The sequence below is a fragment of the Oncorhynchus clarkii genome, chromosome 22 (assembly GCF_045791955.1).
Source record: "Oncorhynchus clarkii lewisi isolate Uvic-CL-2024 chromosome 22, UVic_Ocla_1.0, whole genome shotgun sequence".
NCBI classification, from domain to species: Eukaryota; Metazoa; Chordata; class Actinopteri; order Salmoniformes; family Salmonidae; genus Oncorhynchus; species Oncorhynchus clarkii.
The window spans coordinates 6087753-6104456 of record NC_092168.1 but is presented as its reverse complement, the minus strand read 5'-3'; the positions used below and the strand labels follow the sequence as shown (position 1 = coordinate 6104456).

Below are 16704 nucleotides of genomic sequence, written 5' to 3'. Positions count from 1 at the left end.
CTAAGAACAGATATAGCCCCTGGTTCACTCCAGACCTGACTGCCCTCGACCAACACAAAAACATCCTGTGGCGGACTGCACTAACATCGAATAGTCCCCGCGATATGCAACTGTTCAGGGAAGTCAGGAACCAATACACACAGTCAGTCAGGAAAGCTAAAGCCAACTTCTTCAGGCAGAAGTTTGCATCCTGTAGCTCCAACTCCAAAAAGTTCTGGGACACTGTGAAGTCCATGGAGAACAAGAGCACCTCCTCCCAGCTGCCCACTGCACTGAGGCTAGGTAACACGGTCACCACCGATAAATCCATGATTATCGAAAACTTCAACAAGCATTTCTCAACGGCTGGCCATGCCTCCTGCCTGGCTACTCCAACCTCGGCCAACAGCTCCCCCCCCCCCCCCCGCAGCTACTCGCCCAAGCCTCTCCAGGTTCTCCTTTACCCAAATCCAGATAGCAGATGTTCTGAAAGAGCTGCAAAATCTGGACCCGTACAAATCAGCTGGGCTTGACAATCTGGACCCTCTATTCCTGAAACTATCCGCCGCCATTGTCGCAACCCCTATTACCAGCCTGTTCAACCTCTCTTTCATATCGTCTGAGATCCCCAAGGATTGGAAAGCTGCCGCAGTCATCCCCCTCTTCAAAGGGGGCGACACCCTGGACCCAAACTGTTACAGACCTATATCCATCCTGCCCTGCCTATCTAAGGTCTTCGAAAGCCAAGTCAACAAACAGGTCACTGACCATCTCGGATCCCACCGTACCTTCTCCGCTGTGCAATCTGGTTTCCGAGCCGGTCACGGGTGTACCTCAGCCACGCTCAAGGTACTAAACGATATCATAACCGCCATCGATAAAAGACAGTACTGTGCAGCCGTCTTCATAGACCTTGCCAAGGCTTTCGACTCTGTCAATCACCGTATTCTTATCGGCAGACTCAGTAGCCTCGGTTTTTCGGATGACTGCCTTGCCTGGTTCACCAATTACTTTGCAGACAGAGTTCAGTGTGTCAAATCGGAGGGCATGCTGTCCGGTCCTCTGGCAGTCTCTATGGGGGTGCCACAGGGTTCAATTCTCGGGCCGACTCTTTTCTCTGTATATATCAATGATGTTTCTCATGCTGCGGGCGATTCCCTGATCTACCTCTACGCAGACGACACCATTCTATATACTCCCGGCCCGTCCTTGGACACTGTGCTATCTAACCTCCAAACAAGCTTCAATGCCATACAGCACTCCTTCCGTGGCCTCCAACTGCTCTTAAACGCTAGTAAAACCAAATGCATGCTTTTCAACCGTTCGCTGCCTGCACCCGCACGCCTGACCAGCATCACCACCCTGGATGGTTCCGACCTTGAATATGTGGACATCTATAAGTACCTAGGTGTCTGGCTAGACTCTAAACTCTCCTTCCAGACCCATATCAAACATCTAAAATCGAAAATCAAATCAAGAGTCAGCTTTCTATTCCGCAACAAAGCCTCCTTCACTCACGCCGCCAAACTTACCCTAGTAAAACTGACTATCCTACCGATCCTCGACTTCGGCGATGTCATCTACAAAATTGCTTCCAACACTCTACTCAGCAAACTGGATGCAGTTTATCACAGTGCCATCCGTCTTGTCACTAAAGCACCTTATACCACCCACCACTGCGACTTGTATGCTCTAGTCGGCTGGCCCTCGCTACATATTCGTCGCCAGACCCACTGACTCCAGGTCATCTACAAGTCCATGCTAGGTAAAGCTCCGCCTTATCTCAGTTCACTGGTTACGATGGCAACACCCATCCGTAGCACGCGCTCCAGCAGGTGTATCTCACTGATCATCCCTAAAGCCAACACCTCATTTGGCCGCCTTTCGTTCCAGTTCTCTGCTGCCTGTGACTGCAACGAATTGCAAAAATCGCTGAAGTTGGAGACTTTTATCTCCCTCACCAACTTCAAACATCTGCTATCTGAGCAGCTAACCGATCGCTGCAGCTGTACATAGTCTATTGGTAAATAGCCCACCCATTTTCACCTACCTCATCCCCATACTGTTTTTATTTATTTATTTTTCAGCTCTTTTGCACACCAATATCTCTACCTGTACATAACCATCTGATCATTTATCACTCAAGTGTTAATCTGCATAATTGTAATTATTCGCCTATCTTCTCATGCCTTTTGCACACAATGTATATATAGACTCCCCTTTTTTCTACTGTGTTATTGACTTGTTAATTGTTTACTCCATGTGTAACTCTGTGTTGTCTGTTCACACTGCTATGCCTTATCTTGGCCAGGTCGCAGTTGCAAATGAGAACTTGTTCTCAACTAGCCTACCTGGTTAAATAAAGGTGAAATATATTTTTATTTTTTTTTAAACGTGGAAAGGGCATCTTGACCTATGCAAGACATGACATTTAATAAAGTTTAAAAAAAACTATAACCAAGATGAAACGAGAGAGAGACAGAGAGAGAGAAATCAAGATGACAGGGAGAGAGAGGGACAGAGAGAGAGAGAAAGAGAGAGCGAGAGATGAGCTCCCGCATTTTTCAGCATGTTTTTACAAAAAGATAGATTTAGAGTTAGATTGGATTAAATAAACTTGGATTTTTTCAAACTTTCACTCCAAATCAAAACTAAAAACCTACAACCCCGATTTTGGACAAAATTACCTGGAAGGATTCCTACTACCAAAGATTTCCAAGCTTTACAGCAAATGCTCTGGCAAACAAACAACATAAACCTGAAAACACCATCCAACCTGGAACTGAGTAAGTAATGTTTAGTCTGAAGCCACATTTAAAGTAAAGAAGAAAATACATTACAATTATATATTTTACTTTATAAGGACTGAATGCTAAGTTAAGGCTACCAAGCTTGCTAGGACAGAACGTATCTGACTGCAATTTCAATTAGCACTGAGGTGTGAAATGAGAGGTGTCAAAGCCCTTGAGCCTAACAATGGCAGGAGAGTTTCACAGCCTACCCCGCCTTTTGAAGTCCCTTCCTGATGTTCAGAGGTCATTACAATACAGTGAACTCTGGATGTAAAAAATTATTAGGCACGAAAAGAGTACAAAAGGAAGCTCCTTATGGAAAAACAAGAGACACTTTTTGATTACTAATATAAAAATGGGAACATAAGCAACTTAATCTTCCACACAGACCATCCCTTGGCATGGCACAATGCTATGTTAATTAACACACTACCCCTCTGTTAAGAGGGGGTGGTGTTATCGATGGGTGGAAACTCAGGATATTAGACAACGAGGACTCTGAGTCAGCCAATGTCAACCTGTTCAGGTCTAGAACAGTAATGGTACAGGGCAACCCCAAACAGTTTCAGCTGGACTTTCACACAATCAAAGCAATAGCTTAGCAGGATAAGCTCTGTCTATAGAAAGATACCCCAGGTCCGAGCGTGTCAGACCAGACCTGTTCATTATACAACCCCACAGACGAGCAATCCCAATCAGAAAGTCAACCTCCCAGCACAGAGAACTACTACCTTATTGAAATGAAGGATACATTCACCCAGCGGGAGGTAAGGCAGGTGGAGCTGGAACAGCACGTGAACACACTCCAGTCAGCACAACAAATAGGCCAGCTCAACAACACCTCCTCAACCAGACCTGGAGAGCTGGAGGTGGAGACAACATCAATAGGAGAAGGAGCAGGAGAAGAACAGAGCACTAGAGGAGAAGGTGAAAGTGCTCAAGGAGAAGTTGAAAACAATGACGTGTGACAGAGAACAAACCATTAGACACCTGGCCACCCCCGCAGAGAAGCCAGCAGAACAGTCCACCTCAGACCCTGACCATAGCCTCAACATCACAGCAGGACAGACAAATTAAGAACCCCAAGCCCAGGAGATCCCACCCCCTCTGAGCACCCCCACTGGCAGCCATCTTGATAGCCCAACTGACAACCCCCCCACACCCTAAACAGAGAGTACACAGTGGCAGAATACCTGACCACTGTGACTGACCCAAATTTAAGGAAAACTTTGAGTACGTACAGACTCAGTGAGCAAGGCTTGCTATTGAGAAAGGCCGCCATAGGCAGACCTGGCTCTCAAGAGGAGACAGGCAATGTGCAGAGAGAGAGAGAGAGAGAGAGAGAGAGAGAGAGAGAGAGAGAGAGTCTGACGGTGAAGGTTAATTACAGAAGGCACAGTTATGAGGTTGTGTCCAGTCAGTTTACTTTCACTTTAATTTATCTTCCAATAAATCTCTGAATTCAATGCAGTTTAATCAAATTCACATTGCTTCTGTAGCAAACATAGCATAGCATAGCATTGCTTCTGTAGCAAGCATGCATTTTACGACTCGCTCACATTAGTACATTAGGCCCTCACACTTCCCCACTACTCTAAATGCACACAATTAATTTAAAGGAATAGTTCACCCAAATTAGAAAATTAAATATTGGTTTCCTTACACTGACAGCAGATATAACTGAAATCAATGCTTTGTTTTCCCTGGCAATGTTTCCTCACGCTAACTCTTTAGCATTTGTGACACAAATCCCATTCAAGTAATGGGACCGGTATTAGCGTTTTTCACGCATCATGTTCAAAACATCTATAAGTGACTTTGTTGACCTTCACAATTAATTTTAGTTACTTTCGTATGATTTGGACATGATGCACAAAAAAATATAATATTTGAACCATGACTTGAATGCGACTTGTGCCACAAATACTAAAGCATTAGCATGTGGAAACAGTGCCAAGGAAACTTAAGCAAAGCATGGATTGCTGTCATACGTTGTCAATAAACTGCATACAGGGTAAGGAAACCAAAAAAGACCAAGTGTTCAAAAGAACAGGCCGAAGACCAATCTATGTATTTTGAAAAGATTGCATTCAGGTACTATACATTACCATTAATTTATAACACCTTTTGTTCAAAGTGTATAGGCTAATTTGTGCTTCATTATGGAAATGGAGTCTCCCCATATCCACATTCCAGGCTGCTTAATCTAATTTCTGTTAATTAGTGAATTCTGTTTTTAATGGTTTGCATAATTAATCCCTAGGTACAGTGTTTTACAGTGTCAGAGATGCAAATTATATAATGTGGTACAGAATATTTAGAATACAAACATAATAGCTCTTTTCTATACTTAGATACCAACCATTTTATATGTATCAAAGTAGTAGAAGATCAACAGGAGATGTAATATAATTCATTATATTGATCATTGTCCTTTACATTCTTATCGAAACTACTTGAGTGATTAATTTAGCGGATTTCTACCACTTAAACGTATTTATTTATATATGCTATTTAGCATAAGCTTTTATCCAAAGCCGACTTACAGTCATGCTTGCATACATTTTACATATGGGTGGCCCCAGGAATTGAACCCACAACCCTGGCGGTGCAAGCGCCATGCTCTACCAACTGAGCCATAAAGGATTGAACATGTGCGCTCTGGTAAAAATATAAGCCCAACATGCAACAATATCTAAGATTTTACTGATTTACAGATTATATAAGGAAATCATTCAATTGAAATTAATTCATTAGGACCTAATCTAAGGATTTCGCATGACTGGGAATACAGATATACATCTGTTGGTCACAGATACCTTTAAAAAAAGTAGGGGCGTGGATCAGAAAACCAGTCAGAATCTGGTGTGACCTCCATTTGCCTCATGCAGCGCAACACATCACCTTCACATAGAGTTGATCAGGCTATTGATTGTGGGCTGTGGAGTGTTGTCCCACTCCTCTTCAATGGCTGTGTGAAGTTGCTGGGTATTGACGGAAACTGGAACACACTGTCGTACACGTCGATCCAGAGCATCCCAAACATGCTCAATATATGACATGTCTGGTGAGGATGCAGGCCATGGAAGAACTGGGACAATTTTAGCTTCCAGGAATTGTGTGCAGATCCTTGTGACATGGGGCTGTGCATTATGATGCTGTAACATGAGGTGATGTCGGCGGATGGGCCTTAGGATCTCGTCACGGTATTTCTGTGCATTCAAATTGCCATCGATAAAATGCAATTGCGTTAGTTTTCCATAGCTTATGCCTTTCCATACCATAACCCCACCGCCACCATGGGGCATTCTGTTCACAACGTTGACATAATCAAACCACTCACCCACAGGACGCCATTCACGTGATCTGCGGTTGTGAGGCAGTTGGATGTACTGCCAAATTCTCTAAAATGACGTTGGAGGTGGCTTATGGTAGATAAATGAACATTCAATTCTCTGGCAACAGCTCTGGTGGAAATTCCTGCAGTCAGCATGCCAACTGCACACTCCCTCAAAACTTGAGACATCTTTGGCATTGTGTTGTGTGACTAAACTGCACATTCCAGAGTGGCCTTTTATTGTCCCTAGCACAAGGTGCACCTGTGTATTGACCGTGCTGTTTAATCAGCTTCTTGATATTCCACACATGTCAGGTAGATGGATTATCTTGGCAAAGGAGAAATACTCACAAACAGGGATGTAAACAAATTTGTGCCCCAAAAAATTGAGACATAAGCTTTTTGTGCATATGGAAAATGTCTGGGATCTTTTATTTCAGCTTACGAAACACGAGACCAACAATTTACATGCTGCATTCATATTTTTGTTCAGTGTATTTTGTTAGCTTGTATTTGCTGACTTTTCTCTATGTACTTGCATATCATTGACCACACCACTAGGTGGCCATGAAGGCTATCATATATTTTTTTTTCAAAGGAATTAAATGCCCTTTTCCCTACTTAGTTCCCTTTTTGACTTGTTGATTTCCCTTCAAGTGTATGAGCAAACCAAAGATCAAAACAACGGAGGGTCAATAAATCAGAACTATTTCTTTATTTTGAAAATAAAACGGTGTTTTGGGATTTAACCCTTGGATAATGAACATTAAACCCTTGGATAATGAACATAAAACTTACATACAGCTCTCTCTCTCTCTCTCTCTTCTCTCTCTCTCTCTCTCTCTCTCTCTCTCTCTCTCTCTCTCTTGTTGTTATACCTCCTCTCTCTCTGTCTCTCTCTCTCCTTTCTCTCCTTTCCCTCTCCTCTACTCCACTTCCTGTCTGGACAGGAAGTGCCCGCGGAGCAACAGGGTCAATCGGCAGAAGCAGAATGCCACCCACTACAGCTCGGAGAACACCATGCGCGCCTCCACCCGCCTCATCTGACTGAGCCGCCCCGTGATGGGGGAAACCCTGAGACCCGCTCCTCTCTTGGTCCAAGTTGCCCCGTAGACACCGATCTAGGATCAGCTTCACCCTTCTTGTGCTTCCCTACAATCCCAACCTGAATGAACTATAAAGGATTGGGTAGTGGGAGGGGGACGAAACGCAAAACTGACCTTAGATCAGCATCTAGGGGCAACTTCATCCTTCTGGAGACCAGCGCTTCGCCCTGACACCAATGATGAGGCATTGAACAATGGGCTTTGGGGGTGAGGATACAGTGTCGGTGTGTTGGGTTGTGGGGGAGGGGGGCTATAGAAGTGGGTTAGCTGATGTTCGTGGGGGATGTTGGTTGTTTTTAGGGGGAGAAGCAATGGGGGGTTGGGAGGGGGAGGGGGGCTACACGTGATGCCTTGCACCTGTGGTATAGGTCACCGGAGAGGAAACTATGGTACTACAGTACAGCTCTATTTGGTTATGTATTACTGATCTATTTCCAATAGTTATTACATTGTCTTGGTGGGGTATTTTTTCTGTAATGTAAATAAATAATTTATATCACGAAACTAACTTTGGCACATCTTTAAAATATCGCTGTTGGGTGTCCATTTTCACATTTACAGTTAAGATAACATCACTCAAGAGGAAACGGTGGGGTAGGTTTGTTTGAGATGAAAGGTGTATTTCCAGATCTTCACTTTGGAATCTATCAATCATAGTTGGCCACAGGTGGGTAAACTCCCCATCAATCAGTGACATTAATTGATCAATTAACTATCAGATAGAAAAGAAAACCTGAACTCCAACATTGTGGAACATTGCGGATAGAAATGTGATGAAATTTGTGTTACAGCTGACAAGACATGATGACTCTTCATTCAGAATGTCAGAGAGGCATGTTTGTTCTACATAACCTATTTATATCTGAACATTCCACAACGTTGTGCATTCCTGAACATGCCCCAGTAGGACTTTGGCCCTTGAGGACTATTTTACCATATGCCTACCCTATACAAGAAAACTGAGTTAGAGTAGCTAAGTTATAGTAGCTGTACCTGATGAGCTATTGCAGGTGATGTCTTTTTTATGCATCACACACACACACACACACACACACACACACACACACACACACACACACACACACACACACACACACACACACACACACACACATTATATATGTTCGCAGCTGACAGATTTCAAATATCATACAGGTAATTTTAAAAGTCTGATATTGTGTTCAAGTCGTCAAGTTGTCGAATGCATAATTTTTCATTGTACACACCACGGTGGAGAAATATTTGATGTGGTCTTACTGAACAGGTTCTATTGTGTTAAAAGTTAAGCTGACCTGACCAGAGTGTCAGGGTCACGCAAATGCTACACCACCAGACTGCAGGATTCTACACAAATTCCACAGAGACAGCGGGGGGGTCACTTCCCAGTTCACCCCACAGACGAGCATGTGGAATCCTCTATCTTCCTGTATTCTCCCCTTGTTTTTCCAGCTCGGGGGTAAGGGTGGAGCAGAAAACTCAGAATGTCTGCATGTCTGCCCAGATATACACCATAGGAATGTCATCATTCTGGGACCAGGATTCCACCAACATATTTATGTTGTTAGTTTTCACTTCAGGAAGGTCAACGGTGTTCAATTAGATGTTTGTCCTCTTCACAGGTTACATAAACGACTGATTTTAATGATTGTTCTGTAATGAAACATTTTACCCATAGGATGTGGTTAATCCTAACAATCTGATTCTGTGAGAGGGAGAAAATGTCTGAGAAATTAAATATTTATCATGGTCGTGAGCGTTCCATCAAACACTACCTTTAAATCAAAGACTGGATAAATTAAGATAGTTCACTCAGATTGCTTACGATTGAAAAAAGAAGGGGCAGTTCCTGTCTACTTAAGGGCGTGGGACTCCATAGACAACAATGCGGGGCGGCAGGGTAGCCTAGTGGTTAGAGTGTTGGGCTAGTAACCGAAAGGTTGCAAGTTCAAATCCCCGAGCCGACAAGGTACAAATCTGTCGTTCTGAACAGGCAGTTAACCCACTGTCCTAGTCTGTCATTGAAAATAACAATTTGTTCTTAACTGACTTGCCTAGAAAAATAAATTTAAAAATGTGATAGCAACTTAGTTCACAGACTTCCACTGAAACAGAACAAATGAGGGAGTGTCTTGCTTCCTCATCCATCTCTGTTTAAATGTTTTCTCAGTCCTTAAAGCACCATATTGTGCTAACATGCATCCTTTGTCCTAATCTTGTAGACATTCTGATTGTGCCCATATTTTTAGACGGGAGTAGACAATTAAAAATGCATTGTGATTTCATTGTGATCTGATCTTCCTGACCAACTGGAGGTAGGCACAATCAGAATGTGGACAATGAAGAGTGCTTTAGTCATGGTGGTCATTGATTTGAATGCAACATACATTTCATGTGAAAATCTGTCAGTAATTTTGGGCTATATTGTGTGATTTTTAAGTGATGTTTTTATATCACTAATCTGATAACCCATTCCTGATAATGTTCTGCTGTATTGGCATTTAAAATGTGGCATTACGTTGAACATTTGCCTCCATTTGCATGACCCTAGTTTACAAATCAGAGGGGTGTGCGCGTGTCTGTGCTTGCATGCATGTGAGGCTATAAAGACCAAAGGTGGATGAATTTGTGATGACACGAGGAGCCCTCGAGGCAATGAAGGCAGGCATCTCTGTCAAATTGAAGTAGTATATAGGGATTAGTCCTGGGATGTCTGGAGTGGGTAATGGCCCTTTCACCCAGGCTCCTCATCTCCCAGATGGCCCCATGTGATTACTTCGGTCTAGACAGAGACAGACCGCACACACACATGTACACGCAAGAAAACGAACCCCTCTCCCCAAAATCACACACCTTGTCCCATTCCATCTCATTCTGAAGCCAGTAAGCCATAGAATCCGGTGGTCAGCTGAAAACTATGCATACCCAACTCCAGCATCCCACGGGTAGGCCTACAGTGGCTGCATTCAAATGGTACATTATCCCTATATAGCGCACAACTTTTGACCCAACCCCTATGCTCCCTGGTCAAAAGAAGTGCACTATATAGGGTGACAGTTGGGAAGCTGAGAGTATAAGAACAACATCAACTATCCTAACAGCATCCTTCCTGTGGTTTCATTAAATTGTGCCCTTCCACTGACTTTTTATCAACACAAACAACAACCTTGAAAGCGTATACTTGAATGAATCGACCCATTACCTTCAAAATTGTGATTGACCAGCTCGATTCGGTCTTTGAAATTTGAAATTGTGTTTTTTACATTGGATGAAAGTAGAGACTCAGAGGTAGAAAATGGTATATTATACACCACAGTTGAGGAACAATTGTAAAGTTTTTCTGTTTTGAAAGTTGATAAGCTGGTAACCACACTTTTGAGAAAATGGCCCTTGAATGTTTTGGTACACATTCTAGGGAAAGCTCTTCTTTGTCTACACCCATTCAGCATTGTTCACACCCTCTTAAGCCTTAGCCCCACCCATCTCTTTAAGGATGCACATTTTTGGAATTTGGTATTTTATTAGGATCCACATTAGCTGTTGTCAAAGCAACAGCTACTCTTCCTGGGGTCCACACAAAACATGAAACATTACATAATACAGAACATTATTAGACAAGAACAGCTCAAGGACAGAACTACATCAATTAAGGCCATGTGCTAAACAGAGTAAGTACTGCAGTGTACAACAAAAGGATTCGAGACTAAAGGCTGGTTTATACTATCGACATGTCTGTAGACAGTTGTCTCAATGACATCATGAACGTTCTATTGTTGTCCAACATCAAATTTGTTGTTGACGTTGTGAAAAAGTATGAACACAACAACAACAGGCAGCATTACATCAGCACCCTGGTGGTCCAAAATAACATAACTGGTGTATATTAACACCAATAAACCCATTCATTTGAAAATGTATTTAGTATAAACCAATATAGAAAACCAGGTAACTCAAAGCAACTTTAAAAAAAAAATGTTGGTTCGTTTCCAGCTTGTTAGCTAGCTAGCTAACATTAGGTTAGCTGGCTAGCCAGTTCAAATAAGACCATATCATATACAGTTGAAGTCGAAAGATTGCATACACCTTAGCCAAATACATTTAAACTCAGTTTTTCACAATTCCTGACATTTAATCCATTTAGGATTACCACTTTATTTTAAGAATGTGGAAAGATTTGGAAAGGCACACAACTGTCAAAATAAGGTCCCACAGTTGACAGTGCATGTCAGAGCAAAAACCAAGACATGAGGTCGAAGGAATTGTCTGTAGAGCTCAGAGGTAGGGGCAACACGGACAGGAAGATCACACCAGTGACTCAACCCACTCAAGTGATGCACCCCTCCTAGGGACGGAATGGAAGAGCACCGGTAAGCCAGTGACTCAGCCCCTGTAATAGGGTTAGAGGCAGAGAATCCCAGTGGAGAGAGGGGAACCGGCCAGGCAGAGACAGCAAGGGCGGTTCATTGCCCCAGTTCCTTTCCATTCACCTTCACACTCCTGGTCCAGTCTACACTCATTCATATGACCCACTGAAGAGATATGAGTCTTCAATAAAGACTTAAAGGATGAGACTGAGTCTGTGTCTCTCACGTGGATAGGCAGACCATACCATAAAAATTGAGCTCTATAGGAGAAAGCCCTGCCTCCAGCTGTTTGCTTAGAAATTCTAAGGACAGTAAGGAGGCCTGCGTCTTGTGACCGTACCGTACTTGTAGGTATGTACGGCAGGACCAAATCAGAAAGATAGGTAGGAGCAAGCGCATGTAATTCTTTGTAGGTAAAACCTTGAAATCAGCCCTTGCCTTAACAGGAAGCCAGTGTAGAGAGGCTAGCACTGGAGTAATATTATCACATTTTTTTGTTCTAGTCAAGATTTTAGCAGCCGTGTTTAGCACTAACTGAAGTTTATGTAGTGCTTTATCCAGTTGTTTAACATAGAAGTAACAAAAGCATGGATACATTTTTCTGCATCATTTTTGGACAGAAAGTTTCTGATTGTTGCAATGTTATGTAGAAGGAAAAAAGCTGTCCTTGAAACAGTATATGTTCGTCAAAAGAGAGATCAGGGTCCAGAGTAACGCTGAGGTCCTTCACCGTTTTATTTGAGACAACTGTACATCCAACAAGATTAATTGTCAGATTCAACAGAAGATCTCTTTGTTTCTTGGGACCTAGAACTAGCATCTCTGTTTTGTCTGAGTTTAAAAGTAGAACATTTGGTTCCATCCACTTCCTTATGTCTGAAACAGGCTTCCAGGGAGCCTTCTTGGATGGGCACTTCTAATGTAAATCTATCACCACAGAAAGCACTGCGCTCGGCTGAAACACCTGCATGTTGGAGCTGCCTTACTCAAGTAAACAAAAAAGAGACCATGTTTGTATGCGGCTTTATTAACTTTTTTGCATTTAATTTTTTTAACCTTTTTTGCAAACTAATATGTGACACGTATTAATGCCAAAATAACAAGCAAAACAGGCAACAGGCACATTATTATTATTTATTTTGAATGACTTGTCGCCACTGTATACAGTATATGCATTGTTTAGCTGGAATGAAATGTTTGTATCCTGTGATATGTGGTTGTCTCACCTAGCGATCTTAAGATGAATGGACTAACTGTAAATCACTCTGGAAAAAATAATCTGCTAAATGACAAAAATGTCAAATGTAAAATATTTGACATACAGATCTCATATTAGTAGTGATGTCACAAATATATAATTTGTACAGTTTTAATACAAGAAATGTAGTTATTTGTCACAATTGACTGTGTAAAACCTAGCAGTACTACTTATTTCTCTGAGAGTGAGGCGGATAAATAGCATTTTGCAACAAAACATGATTATTGGTCCCTCTCCAATGAAACCATCAAGTGATAGATTTCAAACAAATACATGTCTGTCATTGAACAACCCCATGTGATGATTAGGTGGTGGGAAAACACACCAATCTCTTTCATATGTTTTTTAAACAATAAAAGCCAATTTACCAACATTTCTGAAAAAGGATATATAACGTTTTGGAATGAAACTCTTCAAATGTTGTTACCAGGTCCTAGCTAGCTAATGGCAATACTTTGCCTTTCTAAACAAGACTGTTACAGTTACTGCCTCTCCACAATGAGGTGTTTGATATACCTGTGAGCTACAGGTAACTGCCAAAATAAACGAAACACCAACGTAAAGTGTCTTAATAGGGTGTTGGGCCACCACGAGCCAGAACAACTTCACTGCACCTTAGCATTGATTCCACAAGTGTCTAGAACTCTACTGGAGGGATACAACACCCACGACAATTTCGGGAATATGGTGTTTTGTTGATGGTTATAGAAAACACTTTCTTAGACGCCGCCCCATAATCTCCCATAGGTGTTTAATTGGGTTGAGATCTGGTGACTGAGACACACACACATATGGTTACATCGTTACATAGTTTTCAATCAAACCATTCAGTGACCACTCGTGCCCTGTGGATGAGGACATTTTCATCACATGGGCGCATAGCCAAGGTAGCCAAAATAATTACCTTAAGCATGAGCCACTCCTGTGTAGAAGCACATGCTTTTAATAAACTTTGTATCGCTCATTTACTCAAGTGTTTCTATTATTTTGGCAGTTATCTGTAGCTAGTAGCGGTAGGCTACAGACTTGGAATGGAATGTTATTCGATGTCTAAAACTAAAACTAGTACTAAAACATGTACTGAGTATTTACTGAAAATGTAATGTTTGTTGAGTATTGAAATAATGACACAATAAATCACTGGGAGTTTATGTATATATAAACAAAAACACATGAATAGTGCTTCATAAAGCTATATAATAAATTGAGTTATTGTTATAGACCTGTATTATAACTGTGTAATAACTATCTTGTCTGTGTTTTCAAAACAATATGGATATAATACATTATGCACTATAATCTTCTAAGTCATTATAGGTCATTATCAACCCTATCCCCCCCTGAAAAAAAAACAATATGTGTCCTAATTTCCATTCCATTGAGACTGTTTCTGTTCCCCATGTGTGGTTTTGGCAGGCCCACCCGCACCAGGGACGTTTATAGTAAAAACCTCACTCAAAACCTTGAACTCCCCAGATCTTTCCTTACAAAGCAATTATTGTAAATGAACTCATCACGGCCATACATTTTACCTGATTAGCCTGAAAGAAAACTGGCTGAAGCCAGATGAATACATTGCAACAAACAAGGATACTCCCACTGGTTACATAAGCAAGCAATGTAATTAAAATTGAATTGAATTTAAAAAATGTTTTTTGTGTCAAATCGCCAATTGGCAACCCATCCCTTGTGGGATTAATTGACACATAAACAAACACAACAATAATTCATTCTGGTAATTAAATGATAATTCTTCTTCAGGTGTTCTCTGCATTTCGCATCACATAAAGAGTGAAAAAAAAGAAAAAGTAAATCAATACATAATAGTAAATAAGGTCTTCCAAACAATAATTACATCCCTAGAGCAGCTTTATCTAAATATTCTGCAAACGGAAATACACAATGGACAAAAAAACATTTCAATATCTCCTCATCACTCAGCCACATAATGCCTGGGTATATCTGCCTGGGTATACCCTGATCTTACCTGTGCACATAGCAATCTCTTATTTTTAGGTAGGTTATACAGTTGAAGTCAGAAGTTAACATACACCTTTAGCCAAACACATTAAAACTCAGTTTTTCACAATTCCTGACATTTAATCCTAGTAAAAAATCTCTGTCTTAAAAAATCTCTGTCTGTCTCTTAGGTCAGTTAAGATTACCACTTTATTTTAAGAATGTGAAATGTCAGAATAATGGCAGAGAGAAAGATTTATTTCAGCTTTAATTTATTTCATCACATTCCCAGTGGGTCAGAAGTTTACATACACTCAATAAGTATTTGGTAGCATTGCCTTTCAATTGTTTAACTTGGGTCGAACGTTTTGGGTAGCCTTTCACAAGCTTCCCACAATAAGTTGGGTGAATTCTGGCCCATTCCTCCTGACAGAGCTAGTGTAACTGAGTCAGACTTGTAGGCCTCCTTGCTCGCACACGCTTTTTCAGTTCTGCCCACAAATGTTCTATGAGATTGAGGTCAGGGCTTTGTGATGGCCACTCCAATACTTTGACTTTTGCCACCAATGTGGAAGTATGCTTGGGGTCATTGTCAATTTGGAAGACCCCTTTCCGACCAATCTTTAACTTCCTGACTGATGTCTTGAGATGTTGCTTCAATATATACAAATAATTTTCCTTTCTCATGAAGCCATCTATTTTGTGAAGTGCACCAGTCCCTCCTGCAGCAAAGCACCCCACAACATGATGCTGCCAACCCTGTGCTTCACGGTTGGGATGGTGTTCTTTGGCTTGCAAGCCTCCCCCTTTTTCCTCCAAACATAACGATGACAATTATTGCCAAACAGTTCTATTTGTATTTCATCATACCAGACGACATTTCTCCAGAAAGTACGATCTTTGTCCCCATGTGCAGTTGCAAACCGTAGTCTGGCTTTTTTATTGTGGTTTTGGAGCAGTGGCTTCTTCCTTGCTGAGCGGCCTTTCAGGTTATGTCGATATAGGACTCGTTTTACTGTGGATATAGATACTTTTGTACCTGTTTCCTCCAGCATCTTCACAAGATCCTTTGCTGTTGTTCTGTGATTGATTTGCACTTTTCGCACCAAAGTACGTTCATCTCTACGAGACAGAATGGGTCAAACGTTTTGTTTGTCTCCTTCCTGAGCAGTATGACGGCTGCATGGTCCAATGGTGGTTAAGCTTGCGTACCATTGTTTGTACAGAAGAACGCGCTAACTTCAGATGTTTGGAAATTGCTCCCAAGGATGAACCAGACTTGTGGAGGTCTACAGTTCTTTTTCTGAGGTCTTGGCTGATTTATTTTGATTTTCCCATGATGTCAAGCAAAGAGGCACTGAGTTTGAAGGTAGGCCTTGAAATACATCCACAGGTACACCTCCAATTGACTCAAATATATGTCAATTAGCCTATCAGAAGCTTCTAAAGCCATGACATAATTTTCTGGAATTTTCCAAGCTGTTTAAAGGCACTGTCAACTTAGTGGATGTAAACTTCTGACCCACTGGAATTGTGATACAGTGAATTATAAGTTAAATAATCTGTCTGTAAACAATTGATGGAAAAATGACTTGTGTCATGCACAAAATAGATGTCCAAACCGAATTTGTGGAGTGGTTGAAAAATGAGTTTTAATGACTCCAACCTAAGTGTATGTAAACTTCCGACTTCAACTGTACATTATATATCTCTCACACACAAATTCATCCTTAATCAAACAAAAGGATCTCAATTTGGGTTTATGATTAATCTCTAACCATTTTTTCCCATATTGCATCAACATATCATATCTTGATCTCCCTTGATTTGGTTTTCATACATATGTTCACAGTCAGACTGTTGAAAAAGGTCAGACATTTCACTTGTCCAGGCTACCCCTACGGATAGATCC

The 16704-nt window shown here is 41.5% G+C and overlaps 1 protein-coding gene across 1 annotated transcript in view; it reads left to right on the top strand.

Annotated features, from left to right (window-relative positions):
• The window catches only part of LOC139380237 (tomoregulin-2-like), a 154317-nt gene extending 146599 nt beyond the window's left edge, over positions 1–7718 (top strand). Inside the window, exon 10 of the mRNA XM_071122772.1 lies at positions 7059–7718. Within this exon, the coding sequence (XP_070978873.1) occupies positions 7059–7155 (97 nt within the window). The 3' untranslated portion in view covers positions 7156–7718. The remainder of the gene's footprint in view (positions 1–7058) is intronic.
• Positions 7719–16704: the final 8986 nt, after the last annotated feature.